The 27,979-nt window shown below is 36.9% G+C and overlaps 1 protein-coding gene across 1 annotated transcript; it reads right to left on the bottom strand.

Annotated features, from left to right (window-relative positions):
- Positions 1–13,470: 13,470 nt before the first annotated feature.
- LOC145099257 (serine carboxypeptidase 1-like) lies at positions 13,471–16,275 on the bottom strand. Its single transcript, XM_079036848.1, has 8 exons — positions 16,005–16,275; positions 15,776–15,883; positions 15,398–15,663; positions 14,904–15,158; positions 14,291–14,397; positions 14,093–14,179; positions 13,877–13,982; positions 13,471–13,746 (listed from the first exon to the last, which is right to left on the bottom strand). Exons 1-8 carry the CDS (start codon positions 16,273–16,275, stop codon positions 13,597–13,599), a joined length of 1,350 nt encoding a protein of 449 aa, XP_078892974.1. The 3' UTR covers positions 13,471–13,596.
- Positions 16,276–27,979: the final 11,704 nt, after the last annotated feature.

Genomic DNA, 27,979 nt, shown 5'->3' with positions numbered 1-27,979 from the left:
CAAGTTAGCAATGTTAATTATAGAAAACAAAAAGTTTCAATTGGGAAAGAGTTGTTTTGCTATAATTAAGGGAAATGAAATTATACTTCATCTCAAATCTAAAAGCTTAGATTTAGGTTTTAATCGTATTTAGTCAAGGATATATATATATATATATATATATATATATATATATATATATATATATATATATATATATATATGAATTTCATGTTGGAATGGCTCAACATAAGGAAATTCTATATATGGGTCCATTATTTGCGTCCTAAAATTCGATTATGATTACGACATCCTTTTTCATAATCTGAATTATGAGAACTTGGCAAATATAAATGGAAATGGTATAGCAAAAGACTGGTTTAGTCTTTATGTGAGACATCGTGAATCGTGTCTCATACGCTTCGGATATAGGATCGATTACATGTGCTATATTCATCCTTTCTAAAATTTTCCAAATGCCTGGGGCATTAAGAAGGGAAAAGGTCTAGAATTGGATATAACTAAAAGGATTAAACAATTGTCGAGGACAATTTAAGGTTTACCAAAGATTGATTGCTCAAGGACAGTTGGAAGTATAGTGATAATTCTGGAAGGACCATATTGACATAATCTATAAGGAGGCAACTCTTGTTCAGAAGTGATAGTCAAAATGGTATCTGGAAATGTTTCAAAGTTAAAAATTATTCAATCTGTGTAAGATTAGGAAACTTAATGCAAGAAGGATGTTTCCAAGGAGCTGATCTCCTTTGGAATGCTCTGTAATTGTTGTTGTCAAGTCTTTCTGATTTTGTGCATAATCATTACAAGAGGATCAATGCATATAAGTTTAGAATCTAACAGATTTCAGTAAATGGCATGAATTTGGAATTCTTGCATTTGCAGTAAGGATTTGGGACTGTGAAAAGAGGATCATTAGAGTTATGTTCAGTTGATCTATTTCACAAAGTAAAAGATCATAGACAAACATAGTATGCATACTTGGTGTATGGCATGACTAGTGTTTATAAAACTTAGTGTACATGCTTGGAGCATGGGACAACTATTGTTTTAAATTCAAGAATAAAGTTGATAGCTGAAACAGTATACAATGAATAATGTGTAATAATATGGTGATAAATAAAAGGTGTTTTATTTATGTTCATAGGTTTTGATACCATATTGGATTCAATTATTATTGTGTTTCATTTTGCATGTTTTAACTTCCTGAATAACTACGTCATTGTTCTGGATGACTAAGTTATTCAAACCATCCACAGACGTTCATATGTTGGAAGTAGATATGAATTAAGACGGTCATGGGTGGGCTTGTAGAGGTCTAAGATGTTGGACAAAGGGCTACAACACTCATGAGTGCTCATAAGTTCTAAGTAATGGATTCAACCAGCGCTCATTGGAATCACTATGGATTTTATCACGAGTGTGATGGGTTTAAGCCATATGAACATTCCTATGTGCACATACAAAACCCTAATGCTTGGATCTAGGTTTCTCTAATTGAACATGCATGAATCCAAGACTTCTAATGGTTATCCTATCATAATAACAATAAGAAATCAGATATATAAGTTTACCTTGAATCACTTGTTTGATCTTCTTGTCCTTGGAGCTTTAGAGTCACAATTGTCACTCCTCAAATGGTTTACAAACACCAACTAGCAAGAGGATGATTTGAGAGAGTGGGGAGGGAGATGAAATTCGGCCAGGGTTCTTCCAAGGGTAAGAGTGCCGATTTCATCAACCCTATGGGTCTATTTATACTTGTAAGGCTCCTAGGGTTTCACCTTTAAACCCTAATTGGATAACTTAGGCTCTAAGCAATCCTAATCGCTTTCATGATAAGCCTTGGACGATTTTAAGGCCTATCCAATGTCCTCAAAACCGTCCACTCCTCATCTTTATGGAATTACAGCCCAAAGTATAACTATCATACACTTGATAGTTTATGCTCTTCTATTTAATTAATATCCTTAAGTCACCAAATTAATTCCTAATTAATTTATGACTTATATTAATCAAATAACAATATTATTATTCCTTATATTATTCTTATAATATATTAATAATATTTCTTCTCTCATTATAAATCATCCTGTCAAGTTGCTATGGTGAAGGCAACCTAAAAGGACCATGCACAACCGGGTCAAATACTTACCAAATATAGTTGCAGCCTTATACACTATTCCAACAGTCTCCCACTTGGATAAGTCTAGTAACTATATATACAAGTATAATCCGATTAGCAATCGTAGCTCTCAAAGATGCTGTCAAACTCTAATCTTATCAATCTTGTCCTTTAGATAAGGGATCGTACAGTCCTCTGTTCAGATATCATGCAGACATTTCTATGGAACCAATTGTCTAGCATTTGGTTTCTCGATCTCAGATTTATTTGACATAGAACTTAATCGAACACATCAATTCAGTTCTGACTGGGCCCGACACATAAGTCAAATCAAATCATCGAGCGGCCGAGATATCGCTTTTAACCTCTTAGGATAAAAGTAACAGATAAACTTCGACTTATATGCATTTACTTATTCATTAACCAACTATACACAACAATGTGTTTTATAACATCAAGTTACTGATGCGGTTTCACATTATCAATGTACAATCAACTAAAAAATAACAAACCATATATCTAGGTTTTAAGACCATATGATATTATCGTCTTGCGATCACCCTTTTTCTCACGTTCCATAAGGTGATTCCAGCAAGCGCGGGTTTGTTCCAATGCTCAAAACTAGTTCATAAGCACTCATGAACGTTGCAGCAACCTTTTGCTATGTCTAATACCATTTAGATAATCTACATACCAATTCATGACAATCTACATTCATACCTACTTCCAAAATATGAACGATTGTGGACAATTTGAATAATTCGATTATTCTTAATAAACTCAATTATTCTGGAAGTCAAAACATGCAAAGGAAACAATAGTTAAATGATTAACATAAGACAGTAACATTACTCATAAATAATAATCTTTTATTTAATCATCAAATGTTAATTATATTTATCTATTACATGTTTCTAATACTATCTAATCTATACTAATATCATCCTTCAGCCCAATACTCCTAGCATGCTGCAAGTGCTTAACCCTACTCAGTCCCTTCGTAAGCGGATATGTTGGGTTATCTTTTGATGATACCCTCTTCACCACGAGTTGTCCTTCTTCTACAGGATGTCTAATAAAATGATATTTTCTGTCGATATGTCGAGATCTACCATGATCCCTCGGTTCCTTGGTCAAGGCAATCGCTCCTTCATTATCTCAGAAAATCTCCATGGGCTCCTTTATGGTAGGTACAACTCCAAGATCATTGATGAAGTTCTTCAACCATATTGCCTCCTTCGACGCTTCGCTCGCTGCAATGTACTCTGATTCGCACGTTGAATCAGCTATGGTTTCCTGCTTGGAACTCTTCCAAGTCACTGCTCCTCCATTAAGGGTAAAGACCCAGCCCGACTGGGAACGTTAGTTGTCTCTGTCGGTTTGAAAGCTGGCGTCACTATACCCTCGCACCTTCAAGTCATCACTCCCTCCGAGAACTAAGAACCATTCCTTCGTCCTCCAAAGGTACTTAAGGATATTCTTGACCGCAATTCAATGGGCTCTGCCAGGGTTCCCTTGATATCTACTAACTATGCTCAAAGCAAAAGCTACATCAGGGCGAGTACAAGTCATAGCATACATGATTGAGCCAACTGCGGAAGCGTATGGTACTCAGCTTATTTCTGCTATCTCGACTTCGGTACTCGGACTTTGAGTCTTACTCAACTTGGCATTACTTTGTATCGGTAATTCTCCGTTCTTCGAGTTTTCCATACTAAAACGTTTTAGTACTTTATCTAAGTAAGTGTTCTGACTAAGTCCTATTAGTCTCTTACTTCACTCTCTCACTATCCTTATTCCCAAAATATAGGAAGCTTCTCCGAGGTCCTTCATAGCGAAGCACTTCCCGAGACAGGACTTAACTTCCTGCAGAGTCGGGATGTCGTTTCCTATGAGCAGTATGTCATCGACATACAAAATGAGAAAGCTAACTATGCTCCCACTGGCTTTGACATACACACACGATTCATCTTCGCTTCATACAACTCCAAACACTTTGACTTTCTCATTGAAGCAAAGATTCCATCTGTGAGACGCTTGCTTAAGTCCATAGATGGACTTCTCAAGCTTACACACTCTATTTGGATGTTTCAGATCAACAAAACCCTCTAGCTGAGCCATGTAAACATCCTCAGCCAACTTCCCGTTAAGGAAAGCGGTTTTGACATCCATTTGCCAAATCTCATAATTATGAAATGCGGCAATAGCTAGCATCACTCTAATAGATTTTATGTTTGCAACTGATGAGAAGGTCTCATCATAGTCAACTCCAGGAGTTTGAGTAAAGCCCTTCGCAACCAATCGCGCCTTATATGTGTGTACATTTCCATCCACGTCGGTTTTCTTCTTGAAGATCCATTTGCACCCAACGGTTTAACTCTTTCGGAACGTCTAAGAGGTAAGGACTGGTCAATGGGTTCAACCGGAGTTTCCTCCTCGGGTTGAGTGCTAGCGGTAGAGGTTCTTTCATCTATCGACTCTTGAATCTCTTCAAGCTCGATTTGCCTCCCATTGTCTCCTTGGCTTATCGACTCTTGAGTGTTTTTAGTGATCTTGTGTGCATTTGTGAAGGCTTGAAGAAGGAGAAGAAGAAAAGAGGAAGGAGAAGGATTGTAGAGCAGAGATTCAAGGGAAAGCAAGAGCTCTTTGAGGTATTCTTCAGATTTCCTTCCCTTTATGCTTTAAAACTCTTTCTAGATCTAGTTGATGCCTTTCTCAAGCCTTATGTTGATATGGAAGCCCTATTATGCCGAGATATCTTTAGATCTGTTCATCTAGGAGTTGTAGAGCCCAGATCTATTGCCTTTATGGAGCTATTTTGCATATTAACCCTAGATCTACCCCTTTTAAGCATCTTTTAGCCTTTATTCCCTTGTTCATGTGTTTGTACACGTAAAGTTGGAAACTTTACGTGGTAAATCAGCTTATTGGACTAAGATCTATCATTTGTATGTTTTGGATTCGAGCAGAATCGAGTGTAGAATAGTTGCATGGCGGTGACTCGGCGAGTCGGAAGAACGACTCGGCGAGTCGAGTCGCGAGTCCCCAATTTTCTTGCTTTTGAGCAGTGTCGAGTGGGACCAGTGAGTAGTGGAGTGGACTCAGCGAGTTTAAGGGTAGACTCAGTAATGGAGGGACTCAGCGACTTGTTCATACAACTCGGCGAGTCTAAGGCAATCTTCTTAAACTCAAGAACAACTCGTCGAGTTGTTCATATGACTCGGCGAGTCGGATGAAGATTGTCGGAGTTCTTGGTTCGAGAGGGTACTCGTCGAGTCGATGTCATACTCGACGAGTAGCCACGAGTAGGATTGAGAAGTGAGATTAGAGACTCGGCGAGTTGGCGGCCCAACTCGGCGAGTCAGGTCAACTGTGAGTTGACTTTGACCAAGAGTTGACCTTGACCTAGAGTTGACCTTGACCTAGAGTTGACTTTGACCAAGGGTAAAAGAGTCATTTTACCCAGTGCAGTGTTTAGTATTTGATTGAGTGTGTTTATGGACTTGTAGTCGGGGAGATACCGGAGCAGCAGCAGTTAGCTTCCAGAGCCATACACACAGCAGACAGTTCACGAGGTGAGTTTCCCTTCAGTAGGAACGGGTCTATGGCCGCAATGCCGGCCCGTTTAATTATCAGTAGTTCCGAACTTTGGTCTGATGCAGTAGTTAGAGTGCTTGATGTCTTTGTGATACAAGCATGTTTGTGTTATGTGTTCCGGACTCTGTTCCGATGCAGTATGCAGTATATGTAATTATAATAGTTGTTATGTTTTATGCTATACCATGATCAGTCAGTTCCGGACTTCGGTCCGATGCAGTCAGTTCCGGACTTCGGTCCGATGCAGTTAGTTCCGGACTCTGGTCCGATGCAGGGGACAAGGTCCCAGTCAGTTCCGGACTTCGGTCCGATGCAGCTAGTTCCAGACTTCGGTCTGATGCAGTGGGCAAGGCCCAGTATGTGCTTTATTTATGTATTGTATGGTATGTGGTAGTTTGGGGGGGGGGGGGGGGGAGCTCACTAAGCTTCGTGCTTACAGTTTCAGTTTTGGTTTCAAGTACTTCCGCAAGTAAAGGGAAGAGCTCGGGATGATGGCATCGCACACACCACAGCTTCAGCTTTTATCCTGGGAGTTGATTTAGTTTTTTGATTTTGATATGACATTGATATGATACAGTTTTCCGCACAGTGTTTTTGTTATGTTGAGATATATAACGTATGGTTTTATGATATGACACTCAGATTATGGGTTTTAGTTATATTGAAAAATGAAATTTTTGGGTCATATTTTTGGGTCGTTTCACGACAGATGAGCTTTAGCGGCGACAAACCAATAGCTGCGATAATACACTATTAGCGGCGACCAGATTCACATTAACGACGAAGCATTACCGGCGACTCATTTGCAGCGACGTGTCGCTGCTAAAGGTATTAGCTTCGACAGCCCATACCTTTTGTAGCGACACAGGTCGCTACTATTGCCCACTATTCTTATAGTGTAATCATTTGTCTCATTGAAAAATGTTTAGGGTTCAAAATTCATGCCTAAAATTGGGAATACATGATTATTGAAAATTCGTTAAAAATTGATGAGGAAGAACCATGGTATACAAACGGTTAGCCCTACATGCCCGATGGAATTGACCAATTTCTTTATATATATATATATATATATATATATATATATATATATATATATATATATATATATATATATATATATATATATATATATGGGAAAAGTGAATATAGCCTTAAGGGTATATAAGCTTAGGTACCCAAACTCACCATACCACGTCGTTTTGTATCATATATATAGATTGTAATTGTCTAATGTTCTTATAATTCAACTTCTAACTTGATTTCATTCAAATATTTTTATAAATTTCACATTTATTTTCCTCTTACATAATTTTCATTTTCAACTTTAATATATATAGCCTAATTGATGTTCGTCAAAAAGATTTGATATAAGAGGAAGATAATAATGAAATTTTGAAAATCTTGAAAATAAATCAAGTTAAGGATTGAAGTTGAAGAACATTATAATAAATATATCAAACAAAACGACGTATTATGGTGAGTTTGGGTACCTAAGCTTATATACCCTTAAGGGTATATTCACTTTTCCCTATATATATATATATATATATATATATATATATATATATATATATATATATATTAAAGCAGATTGATAGTTTTAACAGTAACTTTTTTCAATTCATATTTTTGCCACTTTTAACTTTTCCCATTTCATACTTTTGCCACTATATTTTTATTTCATTACATTTTTGCTATAACCTTTTTCAATTCATACTTTTACCACTTTAATTTTATTTCTTATTCATTTTATTTTTATTTCTTTACATTTTTGCCTTAACCTTTTTTAATTCATACTTTTGTCACTTTTAACTCTTCCCAATTCATACTTTTGCCACTATACTTTTATTTCCTTACACTTTTGCCTTAACCTTTTCCAATTCATACTTTTACCACTTTAGTTTTATTTCTTTACACTTTTGCCTTAACAGGAACCTTTTCCAATTCATATTTTTGCCATTTTATTTTTATTTCTTTACACTTTTGCCACGAAAGTTTCACTTTTACTTATTTACACTCTTGGCACTAAAGTTTGATGATTCTTTACACTAACCCCACTAAACTTTGACAAATGTCACTTTTGTGCCAATATTTCTTAGAAAACTTTAAATTATTTCCAACCAATTTTTTTAGGAAACTTTAAATTATTTACAATCCATGCGGAGCATGGACTTTTTCCTAGTTTACTTTAATATTTTAAAACCGTCGTCCAAAATGGTTAAGGAGACATATTTATTATTGTATATAAACTTTCAATGCTCTAAATGAACTTGTTGTATTTCTAATATGATTGGATACCACTTGCTTATAACTTGTCACTTTTCATCTGGTAAATAACTAATAATGGTTATTTAGCCAAAGATGGCGGAAGTTTTCCATGAAGAAATGATGAAATCAAGAGCAATGCTCTTTCTGGCTGGTAACTAGGGACTGCATGCCCTGCGCCTCTTACTGTGGTAAGTATAACCCCTTTGTAGCCTACCACATATCCTCCCACCTATCACATTTTTAACATCAACATATTAAATTTTGCTATTATAGCATTGTTTATTTTTAAAATTTCTATTTTGCTCCACCTACATTGTTATTCGATGGTATTATTGTTTTAAATATTCTCACCTCTCCATTATAGTACCATGGTCTCCAAGCAGTCTATTAATTGGAAGCTTTAACTTATTCACGAAGTACCTTGAGGATGTTACTGGGATCATTGCATCAATGTCACCACTGCCAATTATTTATTAATCAAGTGTAACATGTAAGGTGCTTTTATATGTACAATAAACACATCATCGCTACATTAATAAACCATAAAGCTTAAATAAATGTCCACGGTAAGGAATACTTTTAACAAATTTTACTTATGGATGAAATAAATATCAATTTAGATCATTTACATTAACAGAAAACTTTTTTCAAAGTTTTTTCCGCTGATCTTTTTGGTGCTAACTTGATAACTTAATTTTTAATGTAACCATGCTATAGTAGTAAAAAAAAATTATATACAACTTATTTATGGGCCCGCCCTACTAAGATAAAAAAAAAAAGTTTTGAAAATGATTTTAATAATATTAGAATTGTGAAAAGCCCTACGAGCTTGTAAAATTTCAGCCAAAGTGAAAAGGTTTGGGACAAAAAGGTTCTCACAATAGCTTGTTTGATTTTGGCAAAACTTATTTCACTGAAATAAGTATCGAATGAGCTCCTATGCTTTGAAGCAAATGAATAAAATAATATTAAATCTATGAAAGAAGAAAAGCTCTATCATTTAGCTTGTAACTTTACAAGGAATGCCAAATATCTTTTGAACGAAAAAATCTACCACAAAAGATTTTGACTTCCTATTACATGTTACATGTTATCGGGGGGATGTTTGAAAAAATAGACAAAATTGTAAAAATAGTCTCTTTGGTATGCATTTTTTTCTGAAGTTTAGTTCAAATGTCGTCTTTTTTGAAACGATGGTCATTTTGAGCTAGTTTTGTTGCGTATTTTGTCCATTTGAAACTTGAAATGGCTATAATACCCTTAATGTATTTATTTTGTATTTTTTTAAAATTTAATACTTATTTATGTATTTCTAATAATAAAAAATAAGAGTTTCTCTCTTCTCTCTCTCTCTCTCTCTCTCAAATCCACAAATCTCTCTCTCTCTCTCTCTCAAGAAAACCCACAAAATTATTTGTCTTGTCAAAATTAGAACACACACACACACGCACAATTCTCACAGTAGTTGTATTCATCAAAAAGCAACACACACATATACTCCATGTTCTAGATCTAAAATAAATATGGAGAAGGGGACTTGTTCTTAGTTCGATCTAACGTCCGGATCCCGAGGAACTTCACTTTTTCATTTTTGGCATTTTAGAGTTTGCCACAATGTGATGGAGGCACCACCATGACGTGACAAGTCAAGATGGATTGTGTAGTTCATTTAAGTCTCCACGACGTGGCAATATATGGTCACGACGTGGTAGTTGGCAGATGGTAAACTCTATTTTTTATGGGTTTGCTCCATATTTAAAGGAATGATGAGGCTAGGCTTTGCTCACCCTTAGCCTCTATTAGCCTCCTTAAGATCTAAGAAATCCTAATTTCCTTCCTTTTTATTTTAGCTATTTTTGGTGTTCTTTGAAGTCCTTGAAGGAAGAAAAAAGAAGAATTGAGTTAGGATTCAGCAAGCAAGCCCCTATCCCTCGTTGTAGCAATCTTCTAGACATTTGTAAGTGTTCAAGACTCAATTTTATCATGATAGGTTGCTAGATCTTGAGTTTTGTCCATTGATCTTAATTTTCTAGTTAGTTGGTTGGTGAGATCTCATAAATTTTGCAACTTTATAAATCTCTAGATCATTTGGTATGATTATGGGTTTGGATTTGAAGTGTAGTTGATTTTTTGAACCATGCATGTGATTTTTATCAAAACCCCCTTATTTTGACTATTTATTGCTTCAAGACATGAATTGGACATGCATGTCCATAAGGCAACGAATTTTATGATGATTTTGATATTAGAAACCATTTTGAAGTTGATGAGCTAAAGACTTTTTGGAATAAGTGTTTAATGGATGAAGTCATGTCTTATTTAGCCTTTTTGGAACCTAGGATATGAGATTTTGTCCTTTTGTGTAGTCTTGATCGATAAAGTTGGAAACTTTATCCTTCAAGACCATGCTTCAGACCAGACTTGCACTTTGGAGCTTTTAGGATCAAAGGAAATAGCTTAACCCACTAAGTTGTTGGAAACCCAACGCCCACTGGCATGACCTTAGGTTACCAAAGCATGGTGACTATGAAAAACCCGTATGTCTGGATATTTGAGGGCCATAGTGTGGCCAAGGATGGACACTGCGTGGCGGTTGACTAAAGTCAAGATTGACTATTGACTTTCGGCTTGTTGACTATTGGTCAAACACCGAATTTTGGATGAAGAGCTATGGGTTTATCTGGTATGACTGCATAGGTGGAGCGTAGCCTTGGTATTCTCGCATTTGAGAGCAGTAGTAGTTGAGGATTGATTGAGAGGTTAGTCTTCTCGTTGTACTTGTGGATCGAAGGCACCAATATCAACCCACTGGATTATGTTATGTAGGATGTTAACTATTTTTATGACTCTTGCATGTTTGTATGATTGGGTTGAAATAAGCCCCAAGGCTAGGCCCCAAGGTAGGGCCCATGATTGTATGGTTGGGTTGGAAGAAACCCTAAGGGTTGGGCCCCAAGACTAGGCCCTTTGTATCTTGAGTTGGAATAGACCCCACGGCTTGACCCAATGATTCATATGACATATGGTACCTTGGGGAAACATACTATTCTTTATGCTTACAATTTATGTTTATGGTTTCAGATACTTCGGTACGAAAGGGAAGGGCCCGACATGACTACACAACATCCACATCATGTTTCCGTACTTGTGAGTAGTTTAACCTTGTTGTTTTGACACTTTGTATCATGGTTAACTTTGAGAACATATGATGTATGGAAATCATGATTTTAAAATGAAAAATTATATCACTGTTTTTGGGTTGTTACACCCGAATTTGAAACTAAACCTTAATCCAAAAGCCGAAGGGCAGATCTGAAACGAAAATCTACGCAAAAAATCATAATCCGAAAAACACCTCACCACCAAGAACGACGACGAAATCCAGAGATGGAGAAATCTTCAGTCACAATATCTTACAAATATCCAAAATCTACGAAGCTAAACTGAAAGATTTGTAGTGGGTATCTTGGGTTCAAAAGGGTTCTCCAAATCACTAGTTTCCTCAAAATTCGAGGTTGTGCTTATTATCTGTAATCGATCAATGGAGCTTTTCTACTAAATGGGTTCATCCTGATGAAGAAGATGTATCCGATTTTTGAGTCATGATTTTTAGCATCAATTTCAATTTTGAATGGGATTGAGTTTTAGTGCTTCAATTAGAGGTTGTGAAGGTATAATCCCATGTATGGATTTTTGGATTTGGATTGAAACCTAAATGTTAATTGGGTGTTATTTGATATTGATAGCTCGGGAATTGTAGAACCAGCGGCTAGGGATTATCAATGTGATTCAGCAGTGTGAGGTGAGTCTCCTCACTGTACTATGGGTCGAAGACACCAATGTCAACCCATTTGGTTTATGTATTATAGGATGACTAGTGGTAACCCTTGTCATTTGGTTTAGTAGTGGTGGATTATATGTTGGTTTTCTTTGTGATGCTTACATGGACGAGTAGGAGGTGGCTCCTGGCACTTGTCTATAAGACCCAATGTTTTGGTCCCTAGCATGGCAAGGAAAGACCATGATACAACTCGTGACATAATGGCAAGACTATGGTTGGCACATAGCACCTCGTATTGCATGTTTGATAAGTATGACTCTTATGATATGTATGGTTTGTGGTATTTGGGGAACTCACTAAGCTTTGTGCTTAAAGTTGTTGTTTATGGTTTCAGGTACTTCTGGTTCGAAAAGGAATGGTCCGACGTGATCGTGGTGCATCCGCCCATATTTTTTGCAACCTTAAGATTTTGGGATTATACTCTGATAATTGTTTTTATTGTAAAATACCTTTAAGTGTTTAAATAAAATTATCAACGGGTGTTTTGGTTGTTTTAAAAATGAAATTTTACCTTCATATTTTTGGGGTGTTACAATGGCACATAATTGAACATGCAGCACGACCATATCACTTGGACACTTTACGAGATATTATGTATGCATGTATCATAATGCATAACAAGGTGATTGAAGATAAAAGATGAAACACAGCGGAGTATTCACTTACGAAATATGGACACATTCAATTTCAACCAGGGACAACAAAATAATTACATATAGTCTTTGACATTCAAGACCAACGAAAATACAAACAACTTCAAGAAGACTTGACAGATCATATCTACGATGATACTATAGATGAATAATTTAGATAAAAAGTTATAATTTTTCTCATCATCTTTTTGGTTTTTAGGTTTTTAATTGTTTTTGTCCTTTGTTGCAATTTTTTTTTTGTTTTAAATTTATGATTTATTAAATTTGTATATTTACTTTTTAAATGTTATTTTTAATTTATGATTTAATTTATATGATAATTATAAATATTATGACATATATAACAAAAAAACAGATTTGGTGTGATAAAATTAATAACATGTTCGCCCAGCAGCCTGTGATAGCTTCAATGTTTTATAGGGACAAATGAGCAGTTATGTAAATGAGTGGGATCGTGGGTTGATTTATCCAAAGATCGTGGCTACTGCAATTTAGGGATTTAGGTTTCATCCACAAATGAGCAGTTATGATTTATCCAAAAAAACTGTAATTTGGGATTTCACAAGGCTGATTAATTTTCTACTCGCCTAGTTGTTAGGGGTTGTTCATCACTGCTCTTGTAATTATCCTTTTTTTTTCTTATCTATTTTACACTTTTACTTCCTACATTTTAGCTTTTGTCAAAGATTCAGTGCATTTTTATATCATCATAATTTTCTAGGTTGTTATCATTGATTTACATGGGGATAGTTTGTTGTAGCTCTCTAGTTTCTGATGCATATATAATTTTCTAGGTTGTTATCATTGATTTACATCATGCAATTATTAAGGAGACATGTATCATTTCATATAAAGTTATAATTCTGTGAATGAGATTTTTATTTCAAATACAATCTGATACAAGTACAACTTTCCTCTGACTTTAGTCAATAACACTTTGAGGGTTTACACACTCAACAAATCTGCATCACGGTCTTCAGATTTCATCACCTTCTATTTACTATTAATCTTTCATCCTAATAGAATATCAAGCAATCAGTCAACCTCAGATTCATTGCTTATCATAGTTATTCGATTCTGATAAACTAAAACTACTCGGTGGCATTTAGGGATTATTGTTTGAAAGATGGAGGAAGTTTCCCCTGAAGGAATGACGAGATCATTTGCAATGCTCTTTCTGGCTGGTAGCTTGGAACTGTATGCCCCGCGCCTCTTACTGTGGTAAGTACAACTCCTTTGTAGCCTACCACGTATCCTCCAACCTTATAATATTTTTAACATCAACTTATTAAATTTGGATATTATAGTATCTATTTACTTTGCCTTTATACATATATTTCATGAACACGTATACTGTTATTCAATGTGATTTCAGTTTTAAATATTATGTACCTCTTTGTTATAGTACCATGGTCTCCAAGCAGTCTCTACTGGAAGCTTCAACTTGTTCACTGAGTATCTTGAAGATGTTACTGGGACCCGTCCATCTGTGTCACCACTGCCAATTCATCATGATTCATGAATCAAACGTAAGTTTATTTTTGTGTATGTTTAATAAATAACTGAGAAAATAAATAAGTGATTGGGTGTTAGACTAGATTGAGTTACCTGTATATCCAGACACTAATTTCATTTTCAATAAGTTGAGTGATAGTAGGCAAAATGGTTGTTGGGCTGTCTATCATTCCAATACCACTGCACATAAAATCACAAGTCGAATACAACAAATAACAAGACACTTTGATTGATTTTTGTTTATTATGGAATAATGGAATCCTAGTTTTAGAGAAAGAAAAGAAAAGGTACGCGCAAAATGTCCATGAGGTATTTCGGACATGAAGAGCTTCTTGCACGTCTGCTCGATTCAGATATGATAAGACATAATCATCAGAGCAAGGATCAAAGGTCGTGACCTAGTTCAACACATCATATGTAGTTCAATAGATTTAATACTTGGTTTTATGATTGAATAATTATAGGCTAAATGAAAGAAATAGCAACTTACTTTTGTTAATTTGTTAATTGTAGCATGCTACTTTCATTTCAACCTATCGCCGCGTTATAATTTGGAAAATCTTTCCAATTATAGTGATGCCATCTAAATAAAAATCAATTTCCAATGCTATAATTGTGTAGATTTTCCAAATTACACTGTCATAATCATAAATAAATTGAAAGTAGAATGCTATAAATAGGTAAATCTTTCAAAGTACAATGCTTTAATAAGAAAAAAAATTGTAGTGTGAACGATAGTAATATGCTACAATAAAACAAGTAAGCAAAGTATGTTGCTATTTCTTGTACTATCCCTTAATCGAAAGGGTTCGGTAGGATACGTGTTATCTAACTTTTGATAATTTATAAGAAATTTTGAAATTTGTATGCGATATATTTTATTATTATAGAATCAGAGACTTACGGATCCGGTGGTTCCAGATTTTTGTGTAGTATTATGATGACAAAGTGGTGCATAAATGTTGTAAATATCAATTCCACCATATTCACCGTCTCCTTGGCCTTGATACTTGTAGCACTCCTCAGAAAAGTTCCCAGTAACATAGTCACAATACTTCTTGATACCTTCATTTGTCTCATCAGAGTTTAGGGCATGTGTCCAATAGTAGTCATACATCCCTTCATAAGATGTATTGTCATCAATCCAAGCATTCCCAATCTGCACAATCACAACAAACACATTTAGCATATTAGTCCCTTACATGGCATAGTATACAGGATAGGACTTGAGAAGCTTTTTAATGACAAGGATGATAACGGCATTTATGTCTTTTGCACAAACAAGTGATCAAGAGTGAGTCCTTGTCCCGCCTTTTAGGGTGGAACAAAAAGTTTCATTCCAAAAGTAGTACAACCTGTCCTGTCCTGTCCTGTCCTGTCCGTACGATAATTACTTACCGCAATCCCACGAAGATTAATGACTGTTCCGTTAGTTTTCTTGTTTTCTGAGAGAATGAGGGATGCGAGTTGAGGTACGTAGTGACCTGCATAGCTTTCACCTGTAATAAAGAAATCTCGGGTTTTGTATTCAGGGAATCTTTCAAGCCAGTTGATGAGGAAAGTGTATGAGTCTTTAGCTGTTTGCTTGTCTCCTGTCGCGTAAGATGTGTTTGAATACGAGAACCCCACTCCAGCAGGCGATTCCAAGAATAGCACATTAGCCGCTGTCAAGATTTTCTGTATTTAGACTTTCACATTGTAATCACGGAAATTTTTTGACATGTACTCGCTTTTGTATGTGAAAAAGACATGAATGCCCTCATCAAATTTTGTTACCATTGTTCCATGCATAATCATTGCGGTAGAGTGTTTTCCCATCATTGTTGACTCGGAAGGGTCCAAGTTCTTCCATGGCTCCGTATCCAAACGACGAGCATCCTGGCCCTGTATAATACCTTCATTACTAGTTTTCCAGTATTTTAAGTCGGTTTTTGTGTGAAAACAACGCATTATTGTATTGTTTTGTTTTTTCACATAGACTTGAAGTATAATAGAAGCATTATACCTCCATTGAGCCATAGGACAAGAGGGTTGGTTGAAGAATTGTGAGGTGATTCAGCAAAGTAATAAAACAACGCCTTTCCCACCTTTGAATCGACTGTTACATAGCCTGAATAATGATCAAAATCGACTTGTGGTTGACCTGGCAACTTGTCAATCATATCTTCTTCCTTTGACCCTTGTTGAGGGACAATAGAAAGTGGAGATAAGTTTGATGTGTCTTCTTCTGTCCATGGTTTGACATGTGGCGGATTCTCTGATCTTCTTGACTTCATCAATTTGTTGAGGTTGGTGATCTGGTTATCCTTTCTTGCCACACACAAACCCAGAAAATAAAGTGAAAAAACTAACAACAAATAATAAGAAATGTGGTTCATTTTAATTATTGACATAGATGAAACTGTATCAGGCATATATGTTATATTATGTGTGTTGTGTCTCATTATATATTGTGAGAGAAGAAGCATGGTTGAAGAATTCTTTGCAGCTGGTTGTGTGCTGTTGTAAGTTGTAACGTCATTTCCTATGCTCATTTGTCTTGCTCTTTGGAACCCTTTATTAAATTTAACTATGAGTAAGAATCATTACTGAAGAACAAACGGTAGTTGGTTGTAAACTCCACATTGAACCAATTCATGAAAAATAAAAGTCGGATTTTTAAGGACAATGCTAAAAAAATCATTATGTTATTTACTTATCTGTGTGTCTATTAAAATCATTATATTTTCTGATTTTGGGTAATTCGTGCTTCGCAACCGGATAATCCAAGAATATGTTATGTTTCAGCATTTATTTATAATATATCGTTATGAATAGAGACGTCTTTTTTCCTCTACTTTATTTTTCTAAATTTTACTTCGTATTTTACCTATCCCGGCTGGGAGTGCTTTATGTATATTTCTTCAAAAATATAATTGAATATTTTTTTTTTGCTTTCTTGAGTCAGAGACAACACATGGTTTTATCTTCAGGGCACCTTTTATTTTAACCTGCTTGCCTTATATATGTTTAAAATTTTATCTGTTTACACCATTGATACATTTCTGTCATCTTTCAGAGCGAAATAATGTGCTATTTAATCATCAAACCTATTTTATTTTTATTTCTAGTTTACAATTCGAAGTACTTTCTTCCTGAGAGCAAATCACTAAGTGAGGGAGTACATCACAAGAACAATTTTCAGTTTTTCACCCTCTACAAATGTAGCAATACCATGAGAAGTTAAAAAGAAAAAAAAAATGATAATTTCAACTTTTGTTCGTCCAAATCATGCTGCAAATAACCCTATTATCATTTGTGAAAGATGGAGGAATTAAGTTTTCCTTGAAGGAATGATGAGATCATTAGCAATGCTAATGCGTATTGGGCCTCATACAGTCATACTGTGAGTACTACTCCTTTATAGCCTACAACAGATCCTCCAACCTATCAGTTTTTAACATCAACTTATTAGATTTGGATATTATAATCTTTTATGTACTTTTTGCCAACACCATTGCTGTTAGGGTGTCACCTCTTTCTTTTAGTACCCTGGACGCCAAGCAGTCACCACTTGAAGCTTTAGCTTGTTTACAGAGTACTTTGAGGATGTTACTAGGACCCGTGCATCCATGTCATCACTACCAATTCATTATAAATAATATGTAACTTTTGTGTGACATGCTAACTTGTGCCTTGTTTCTTTTTTTTTTCTCCATGAGAAATGGTGTCTGGATAAATAATGGTGTAAAATATGACCGTGGGACAGATTTGTAAAAAGTTAGGAGCTATTGCATCCAAGATTTAGTTAAAGTGTAGGCTAGTTCGACTTACTTGTATATCCAGACATTAATACCATTTTCAATAAGATGAGTGATAGTAGGAAACTTCACCGAAACTTTACCGGATATTTCACAGAAACGTTTCTGCCTACCGGATACTTCACCAAAACGTTTCCAAGGGGTTTCAAGTCGTATCGGTTTCCAGGAGTTTCCGATACGTGAACGGCACCTTAACATGAGTTTCCGTGCATCATAGTTGTTCACTATAGCGTCCCAGTTTCATTTCTTCATATACAAGATTGTACTTATGAAAAATCTACCTGGTTATAGCACTATCATTCAAATGCAAAACTATTTCCACTACTATAATTGGGTAGATTTTCCAAAGTACAATGTCATTTTAAAAAAGAACAGAAATTACAATGCGAAAATTTGGTAGAGTATTAAAAGCACAATGCGCTAATAAGAAAAAAAAAACGAAAGTACAATGTTGTAATAGACAAAATTGAGAATAGTAGCTTAAATAAAGAAATAAATAAAAGTATTTGCTTATTCTTTCATTTAGCACTAAACTAAATGAGTAGGATACTTTCCATCCATTTTTTATAAATTGTGTAAGTATTTTTTGAATGTTGCATGCTATATATTCTATATTTTATGGAATAAGATACTTAGATAACCTTATTCTTACATAACCACCAGAACAGGTTTTTTAGTAGTGTTGTCACAGAGTGGTGCATAGACTTTGTATTAATCAATTGTACCCACCAATATGGGACAAACCTACTTGGTTGAAGCTTTCAATATTCGATTGGAGGTCTCGAGTTCTAACCCAGGCGTTGACAATTTTGTGATACTAACTTATAACCATTAACCCCACCGTTCAAAAATAAATCATCCATTTCATCTCCTTCTTTGTGTAACCTCCCAAAAAATACAAGGTAAAATTTTCATTTTTAAAATAGTTAAAACATTCATTCCATTTCATAAAGGATCACCATAGTATCAAAAGAAGTTCCAAAATAATTATCAGAATGTCAGAAAACAAAATGCGAAATCTTCTGTAACATCCCCCTATGGTACGTATCACAATATTGTCTGCTTTGGGTTCCCAGCATGAAAACTTCCCAGGAGATCACCCATCCCTGGATTGCTCTATCCCGGATACGCTTAACTGCAGAGTTCTTATGGGATCTGCTGCCCTCACGGCTTTAAAATGCGTTGTGATAGGGAAGGTATCCACACCCCTTTAAGGAGTGTTTCCTTCTCCTTCCTAGTCGATGTGTGATCAGGTGCAACCCACATTCATCCCCCATTATAGGGTTTGATGTCGCAACTAGCATTTTAGGGCTACGAAATTCTGTTCATGCGTAAATAACTCCTAGTGGATCTTGTAACCCTAATTTTGATGTTATACAAGTTGTTCATTCAAAAATGACAATTCAAGTCGAAACTCCCTCATGAAAGCTCTAAACCTAATTCAATACACTGCATTCACTCGACTTTGGTCTCGTAAACCTAACTTCCCGAGTCAAACCTTGTAATGGGATAGGGCACTCTTATTGGGCCTGTGACAACCGTCAATTTTCGGTCAAGTCAAAGTCAACTAAATTCAACAAGTCAAACCGATCAACCCATCTAACCCTTGTGTACTAGGGTTTTCATTATGTTTCTTATTAAACAACTCGCACTCTTAATGTAGAGTATCACTTAGAGTTTTCACGTGTTCGGAAACTCTAAACCCTAATCAGGGCAAGTGATGAAACTACTCGATAAAACATTATTCCTTAACCCTCGGGGGCATATGACAGTCATAACAAGACTTAACGAGGTTTATGAACCTTGAAATATAGAGCCAAACACTCAAAAAGGTCTCAAAAGAAGTCTCTTTCAACCTCTTTCACTCTATCTCTCCCAAATCTCTCTCCGTATGTGAAATATCTCCAAGTAAGTCGAATCTCTCCCAAATCTCTCCAAGAATGTGGAATCTCTCCCAAATCTCTCTCTGTATGTGAAATCTCTCCAAGTATGTCAAATCTCTCCCAAATCTCTCCAAGAATGTGGAATCTCTCCCAAATCCCTCCAAGAATGTGGAATCTCTCCCAAATCTCTCTTCGTATGTGAAATCTCTCCAAGTATGTCAAATCTCTCCCAAATCTCTCTCAAAACCCCTTTTGATTTATTTTTAATCATTTGGGGCATCCCGACACTTGACTTGGTGAAAAACCACTCGAAAAGGGGTGAAATCTTAGAAGATAGCCCCTTAGGGCCGAAGCCTCTCTATAGGGGCCAAGTCCTCCTAGAGTCGAGGCCACAAGATCCGAGACCGAGGCCCCTTGAGTAGCTGCAGCCATCCGGCCACAGCCACCGAGTCGAAGCCTCAGAGCCGCAGCCTTCAAGCCTACAGCCACCAAGCCCGGAGCCACCGAACCCGAAACCAAGCCCTGCATCGGACCTCGCCTTCAGACCACAACGCTCTTCTCCTCAGACCGTAGTCATGCGACCAAGCCACTCTGGTTTTAGGCTGCTAAGGCCGAAGCCTTGCCAGACTTCAGATTTCCCCATTTTCACCCGGTTTTTTACCACGACTCCGTTTTAAGCCCGTTTTTCATTATTTTAACTAGGGATTTTCACCCAAATTTATATTTTGACATATAAGACCACATATATTCATAAATTAAGCATATTTTTAAGGAAATCCTTATTTAAGAATAAAATCCATAATGTAAGATCTTGTGGTGGAGTGTTGACTTTGCCATGGTGTTAGACACAAGCAACCACCCCCATACCCACTCCATGACTAACCCACATCCCTCCCCACCATACCTGGTCATTCAAGAGTACTTTCCCCACCATTTGACCAGCCACACTCTTAGTCAAAGGCTGAAAACTCACCATCTCTCCTCATTCTCACTCATTCCTCTCATTTTCACCAAAGATCAAACACATCTCTCCTCTCAAATTCTCTCACACAATTTCGAGATTTCCAAGGCATTTTTCAATCTTTCCTTCTACATTTGGTAAGTATCATCACCCTTCATATGGTTATTACACTTTGTTTTTACTCAAATCATAGATTCCTTACTCAAACTCCATCATATTTGCGTTAGATTCTCAAATCTTCAAGCAATCTTCCAAGTGTTCTTGAGTTGAACACTTCTTTCCTTCAACATTTATCCACTGAAATCACACAAGGTGAGTTCATACCCCTATATTTTCATGTTTTTCTTAAGTTTTAAGGGGGGGGGGGGAATACAAGTCAAAACACCAAGAACACAACTAAACTTTTCCAACAGCTTTCATCAGGAAAGTTTAACTCTATTCACGGACACTTTTGGTTAACTTAAGCATTTTAGTTTTCAAAACTATATTAGATGCAAATAGTTCAGGTTTACACCTTTAAAATGACTACTTGCACATCTCCATATGATTTTTCTACGATTTATGGTGATTTTTACAAAACAGCCTATCATTTCAAGAACAAATCCGGACCAGTCTGTGAATATGGACATTTTAATACAAGTTAAAGACTTCCAAATATCATAATAAAAATTATTGACAAACTAGACACATTTTACGAACTCTCAGAATTTACGGATTCAGTTTTCGACTCTGTATGATTTTTCTATAATTTTTCTAAAACATTGCAGAAAGGTTAAAAACTAGTTAACAACTTATAACTTTCATAACACTTTGTATTATGTTGAGCAAAATGTATAACAATAAGTACTAAATATCAAATGTGTTTTCTTGTTAGTTTATCATCATAAACTGAAATTTAGTCATTCATGATAAGATTCTTCATTCATTTAGAGCACATATAATAAGCTATAATAAGCATAGTTTATGGGTTCATAGCACTAATGTATTTCATAAAAGAGTTCTTTTACATTACAAACGTTCTGGATAAACTATAATAGGTATAGTTTATGTATCATTTATATTTCAAACTTATTTACCAAAGGTTTTCAGTTCAGTTCACGTAAATCTGTTGATGAATAAATTTGTGAGTCATTCCCTTCGTGTTACCTTCATGGTAACAAAGTCAAAAGTCCTGTAAATTATAAATAGAGTCTCTTGTAGGGAGAGCGTGATAGTTGTGTATAGATCTATATTCGGTCTGACAAACCCGAACCTGAGCTGCTTGCAACAACTAGACCGGCAGGTCTGAGGTGACAAGTGTCATTTAACGTGCGACGCCTGAAGAATGTCGTAATTACGAGGCCGTCTGAGTCTTAGCATGGTTATAATAGCTCACATGTGGTATTAACAAATCATAAGATTTACGGGTTCTACTTTTATATTAGCGAGTTATGTCGATTTAACTCATAGGAATTACTTTAAGTATAGAAAAACACTTGTACATTTTCATATCAAAAAGGGTTTTATGCTGATTTAAAACCACTTTTATATCTTTAAGTATGACAAATACTTGTTTACTTTCAGTCTTGGGATTTAGGGCTACCTAACTCTTATAAGGGAAATATTGAATTTTCTTTGGAAACATATTTCTGTTAAAACTACATTTATCTAGAATTGTTAGGTTTCAGCTATAATTGCTAAGTGTATATGCTAGAGTTATATAAGAATCTATTCATAATCGACTTAGAATTGGTGGGCCCGCCTTTCTTCCTGTTCCTTGTTTGGTTGTGGATCTAGGGCAGACCCATTATATTCGGCGGTTTAGTAAATTTAAATCTTATATAGCTCATATACACAGGGTGATTATAGAAGGAATCTATGGGTCTTTCTAGGGTTCATTATCGCATAACATAGAAGCATTCATTTCACACTTGATAAAGAAAATATTGGATTTCTGGAAACATACTTTGTCGTTTTTACAAAGAAAACGGTTTCTTCCTCAAACAAAACTCTTATGAACTCACCAACTTAATTGTTGACACTTTTTCAAAACTACTTGTATTCTCAGGAAATTAGTGAAACAGGAAAACCAAGAGCGTTTTGAGGATGGGACGTTAAATCGTCAAACAATTCATTTTTTCATCATAATGTAATTGATTTGAAACATGTAAACATATACCTTGGTGTAACTTTTTCAATTATATTTATGATTGTTTTATTTACTTTGAGAACTATTATACTCGTTGTTGTGATCCTATACATGAAGTCCTCCACCCCCGGACGTTTCTGCCATCCTTGGTTTGGGGGCGTGACAGATTGGTATCAGAGCATTGTTTATAGTGAACTAAGTATATTGAACCACATAAGATATACAACTATAAATGCATTGGGACTATGGTCTCTGATTAAATGTTTCCAAAAAACTATACTTTTAGAAATAAATAGTTTCTTGTTAAAAGTATACATGCATACATACTAAGGTCAGCATCATACTAGAACAAAACAAAAGTAGTGATTGTTGAATGGCACAAGTAGGCTTGGGGATGTATAGTCAGGTCTGGCAATGTCATAGCCTGATCAACTATGTCTGACCCAGAAGTGATTAGCATATGCCCAGGAATGGTTGTGGTGTTGCAACAAGTCTAAAAACTTACCAAGAAACATTGAAAAGCATAAGTCAAACATTTAAAATACTATAGGAGTATTTTGTGGTACTATAACTAACTTATGTGAAAACTAAAGACCCCTATTAGTAGGTCTATAATGACTAAGTGCCTACGCTAAGGTTATACATAATTAAAGATATTATAGACTCAGAATCTATGACTATTTCTCTACTTCCTGTTCCTTGTTTGGTTGTGGATTTAGAGTAGAGTCATTTATTTGAAGGTCTATTATATCTCAGAATATGTATAACTGGTATGCACTATGCGATTATAGGCATGACTGATAAGGATCACCCCTATAAGTAATTATAGGATTAGACGTCTATTAATTATCCCTTCTACCCCTATTCTCGCACAAACAACATGGCGGGAGCTCAACTACCAAGAGACCCCGACGAAGAGGATTTCGAAGAGGATACTGAAGAAATAATAGAGGAAGACCCCGACGAGACTTCCATGGTCTGACACCTTAATGAGCCGTAGATTTACAGCGACGGAGTTAGGAACTAGGTCAACACCCTCCCTATGGCATGGATGGGGTTTTTAAAACCTCAATGGGCGAAGAGTAGCAGACAGGATTCTCCTTGTCATAACATGCCATATCACTCATAAGAGAGTACCAACACAAGCATCGGTAAGCAGAATAATGGAGATCGACACTACCACCAAGATCACCGCAATACGCCTTCGTCATCCAGATAGAGGCCATGAACGGGATAGGAAACCACGTCAAACCTTTCGGAGGAAAGGGATCGCAGCCTGAGCCGAGACTAAAGGGTATGAGGAACGTCAACATCGTTGGAGAGAACGCGTAGTAAAGGCAGAACACCAAATGACATAAACTAGGGCAGGAATTAGGCCAATGGAGACTATCATGCCTTCATTCTATGGCCCACGAAACATTACCCACCGCGAGTAGTGTGTACACTACTGACGAATCGATAAAGACTCAGGCTACTGGGATACGTTAAAACACTACCCTCACATGCATTAATTCGACCCTTCAAATTTAGAGACTACACCGTTCAAGAGAGTCGTGTCAGTGTCGAAATTTTCTGTACCATAGTGTGATTTGGGCCTTCTATAAGGTCAAACTTTCCAAAACTACATGCACTAAACTATATAAATGAAATCAGCATACATTTTACTTCATTGGGAGTTTACCAAATATTTCATGACCGGGTATTACAGACGATTCGCTTACGGTGCCTCTAAGATTGCTTAATGTATACCCCCAGGTTAGGTATAGTTAAGAGACGATCGACTTAGAAATGGTGAGTCCGCCTTGGGTCCTGTTCCTTGTTTGGTTGTGGGCCTAGGGCAGACTCATTAAGTTCAACGGCCTATTGGACCTTAATTATACACAACTGGTATGTGCCAAGTGATCTTGGAAGTGGATCCGACGTGGAACAAGATTACAAGATTTCATTCGATTCGTTACTACTAAATTCATAAGTTTATTTATATAGACTTCTACTATGAATTGATTGCCACTTTCGAACAACAGGGGAAATGCTATACTTGAAAACTAATAACCTAGTTTTACGACACACAACTAATAACCATTACTAAAAGACTTATACCATTTCGTCTTTGAAATTCTATAACAGAAAGATGCCGCCTCATAGGTCTGCTAGACGCATTGGCAGAACGCAAACAAATCCGCGACCGCCGCCTCCCTAATATGATCCTGTCATGTTCCAAGCTGCGGTCACGGCCGCAGTGACAAATGCTATGTCCCAAATCAGCCTGATGGTACCCGGAGGACAGGGAGTGGCATTAATAACTCCACTTAAGGAGAAAGACAAGGTCGCCCGAGAGAGTGTTCCTTTAAATATTTCACCAATGGCAAACCCGGTTCTTTCAATGGAAGCAGGGGAGTCATCACATTGATGCAATGGTTCGAGAAGACTGAATCGTTCTTCAAAATTGGTGCATGCCCCAAAGCAAGCAAGGTCAAATTTGCAGCTTGCACGTTCTCAGGCCGAGCCCTTACTTGGTGGAACAGCCACGTTAAGTCACTGATGCTTGTAGTGGCTAACTCGTTAAGCTGGGAAGATTTAAAGATGAGAATGCTGAAAGGGTACTGCCCAAGGGGCGATGTGCAAAAACTAGAGCAAGAATTGTGGAACCTCAAGATGACAGGCTCTGACCTTGGAACTTACACCGACCGATTCTGTGATCTAGCACTCCTTTGTCCCGCGATGGTCACTCCTGAGGAAAAGAAGGTGGAACGATACCTCTGGGGATTGTCTCCCCAAATTCAAAACAACGTATTGGCCTCTAGACAAACTACCTTTGACAGTGCCAAGGAGTTGGCACAACAACTCATCGACCATAGGGCTAGCAATTACACTGTAACAACCACCCCTGAGCAAGATGGAGGGAGAAGTAACAAAAGGAAGTTCTGGAACAACGAGAAGGACCAACCATCCCAGGACTCCACCAAGAAGCAACAGACTGTTGTTGTTCATGCTGCCACAACTCCTGCCACTCCAGCACCCATAAATCGATATGTTGGAATCCTTCCAAAATGCAACAAGTGTAACTTCCATCATACTTGGGTTTGCCGAGAGATGCATTGCAAAAATTGCAACATGAAGGGGCACACTATCCGTTTTTGTAGAGCACTGGTACAAGCCATCAACCGACATTTGAGCCAACCCAACTTGTTACGAGTGCGGTGAAGCAGGACAATTTAAGAGAGACTGTCCAAGGACAAGGAATGTTGGTGACGGTGGAAGGGTGCTCATGATCACCACAGGAGAAACTCCCCCGTAACCACCCGTGAATAACAGTATGTGCTTCTAACCGCCACATATACGTTTTAAACCCTTGTTGAGACTAGTGTCGACTTAGGGTTTATCGACCATATATCTTGAGAACACAACAAAACCCGAATAAGTCTTACCATCTATATAAAAACACAGGGTTTTTACTAGTGAATCTATGACGGCTAGTGTAAACATTATGGTCATATATTATTAAGATTCTATGGACTTAGAATGTGTGATTCCGCCTCATTTCATGTTCCTTGTTTGGTTGTGGGCTTAAGGCGGGGTCACCCATCCAAATGCCCATGCAATCTTAATGGTATACGACTAGTTTACACCAAGCGATTATAAAAGAGCCGGTAGGACTTATAATACAAACTTCATCACCAATTGTTAAAGCATTCGTAATACCAGTACTCACTAACTACAAGATGAAATATTCATAGTGGGAATAACGAGAATAAAACAAAGAGTATAAAGGCATGCGTAGAATAAACTATCATACCAAAACAATAAACTCCTTTTAAATAGACTTAGCTCAAGTTACCGTAAGAAATTCCAAGGTTGTCATTTAACATCAGGCGGATTGGTCCCCGCCATATCAATTTCTTGTACTACAAAAATTTTCCCCATCTTTTCTCCAAATTCTTGAAGTCCCGGTCAAAGTGCTAATTTCGGGACGTAATTCCCCTTAACAAGGGGATGATGTGACAACCGTCAACTTTTGGTCAAGTCAAAGTCAACTAAAGTCAACAAGTCAAATCGATCAACTCATCTAAACCTTGTATATTAGGGTTTTCATTATCTTTCTTATTAAACAACTCGCACTCTTAATGCAAAGTATCACATAGAGCTTTCACGTGTTCGGAAACTCTAAACCCTAATCAGGGCAAGTGATGAAACTACTCGATAAAACATTATTCCTTAACCCTCGGGGGCATATGACAGTCATAACAAGACTTAACGAGGTTTACGAACCTTGAAATACAGAGCCAAACACTCAAAAAGGTCTCAAAAGAAGTCTTTCTCAACCTCTTTCACTCTATCTCTCCCAAATCTCTCTCCGTATGTGAAATGTCTCCAAGTATGTCGAATCTCTCCCAAATCTCTCTAAGAATGTGGAATCTCTCCCAAATCCCTCTCCGTATGTGAAATCTCTCCAAGTATGTCAAATCTCTCCCAAATCTCTCCAAGAATGTGGAATCTCTCCCAAATCTCTCTCTGTATGTGAAATCTCTCCAAGTATGTCAAATCTCTCCCAAATCTCTTCAAGAATGTGGAATCTCTCCCAAATCCCTCCAAGAATGTGGAATCTCTCCCAAATCTCTCTCCGTATGTGAAATCTCTCCAACTATGTCAAATCTCTCCCAAATCTCTCTCAAAACCCCTTTTGATTTATTTTTAATCATTTGGGGCATCCCGACACTTGACTTGGTGAAAAACCACTCGAAAAGGGGTGAAATCTTAGAAGATAGCCCCTTAGGGCCGAAGCCTCTCTATAGGGGCCAAGTTGTAGCGCCTGGTTCCTGGTACGTAAATCTTATTTGAGTATTTCTCTTCTTTTAGCCTTGGACTCGGCGAGTCATAGGTCCGACTTGCCGAGTAGATGCGGGACCCGGGACACGTTTAAGTTGTCGACTCGACGAGTCCATATCCTGGACTCGGCGAGTCACAACTGTTGGATGAAACCCTAAGTTTCAGGGGTTTGCACCCTATTTAAACAACATATCCGTCCCAACTCTGTCCCCATTCACTCTCAGAGCCTTGTATCTTTCTCTAGCCGTGTTTCCTTGTGAGATTGAAGTGTCTTTGTGGTACTCTTGAAGTTTTTGAGGGAAAAGAAGAGGGAATCAAGAAGAGGTGAAGGAGGCCAAGCATCTCTGTGTCATTCCAACGTTTCCCCTAAGGTATAGCTCG

Source organism: Lactuca serriola, chromosome 4 (genome assembly GCF_051521515.1).
Source record: "Lactuca serriola cultivar US96UC23 chromosome 4, Lser_US96UC23_V15, whole genome shotgun sequence".
Lineage (NCBI taxonomy): Eukaryota > Viridiplantae > Streptophyta > Magnoliopsida > Asterales > Asteraceae > Lactuca > Lactuca serriola.
This window is presented reverse-complemented; position numbering and strand designations above follow the sequence as displayed.

Excerpts from the sequence above, each read along its gene's own strand:
- LOC145099257 (XM_079036848.1), bottom strand. The coding sequence starts at position 16,275 with ATGAAGTCAAGAAGATCAGAGAATCCGCCACATGTCAAACCATGGACA. Across the intron at positions 15,884-16,004 it reads TGTCCTATGGCTCAATGGAG|GGCCAGGATGCTCGTCGTTT; the intron begins GTATAATGCTTC and ends GGTATTATACAG. Across the intron at positions 15,664-15,775 it reads TGATTATGCATGGAACAATG|CGGCTAATGTGCTATTCTTG; the intron begins GTAACAAAATTT and ends AAATCTTGACAG.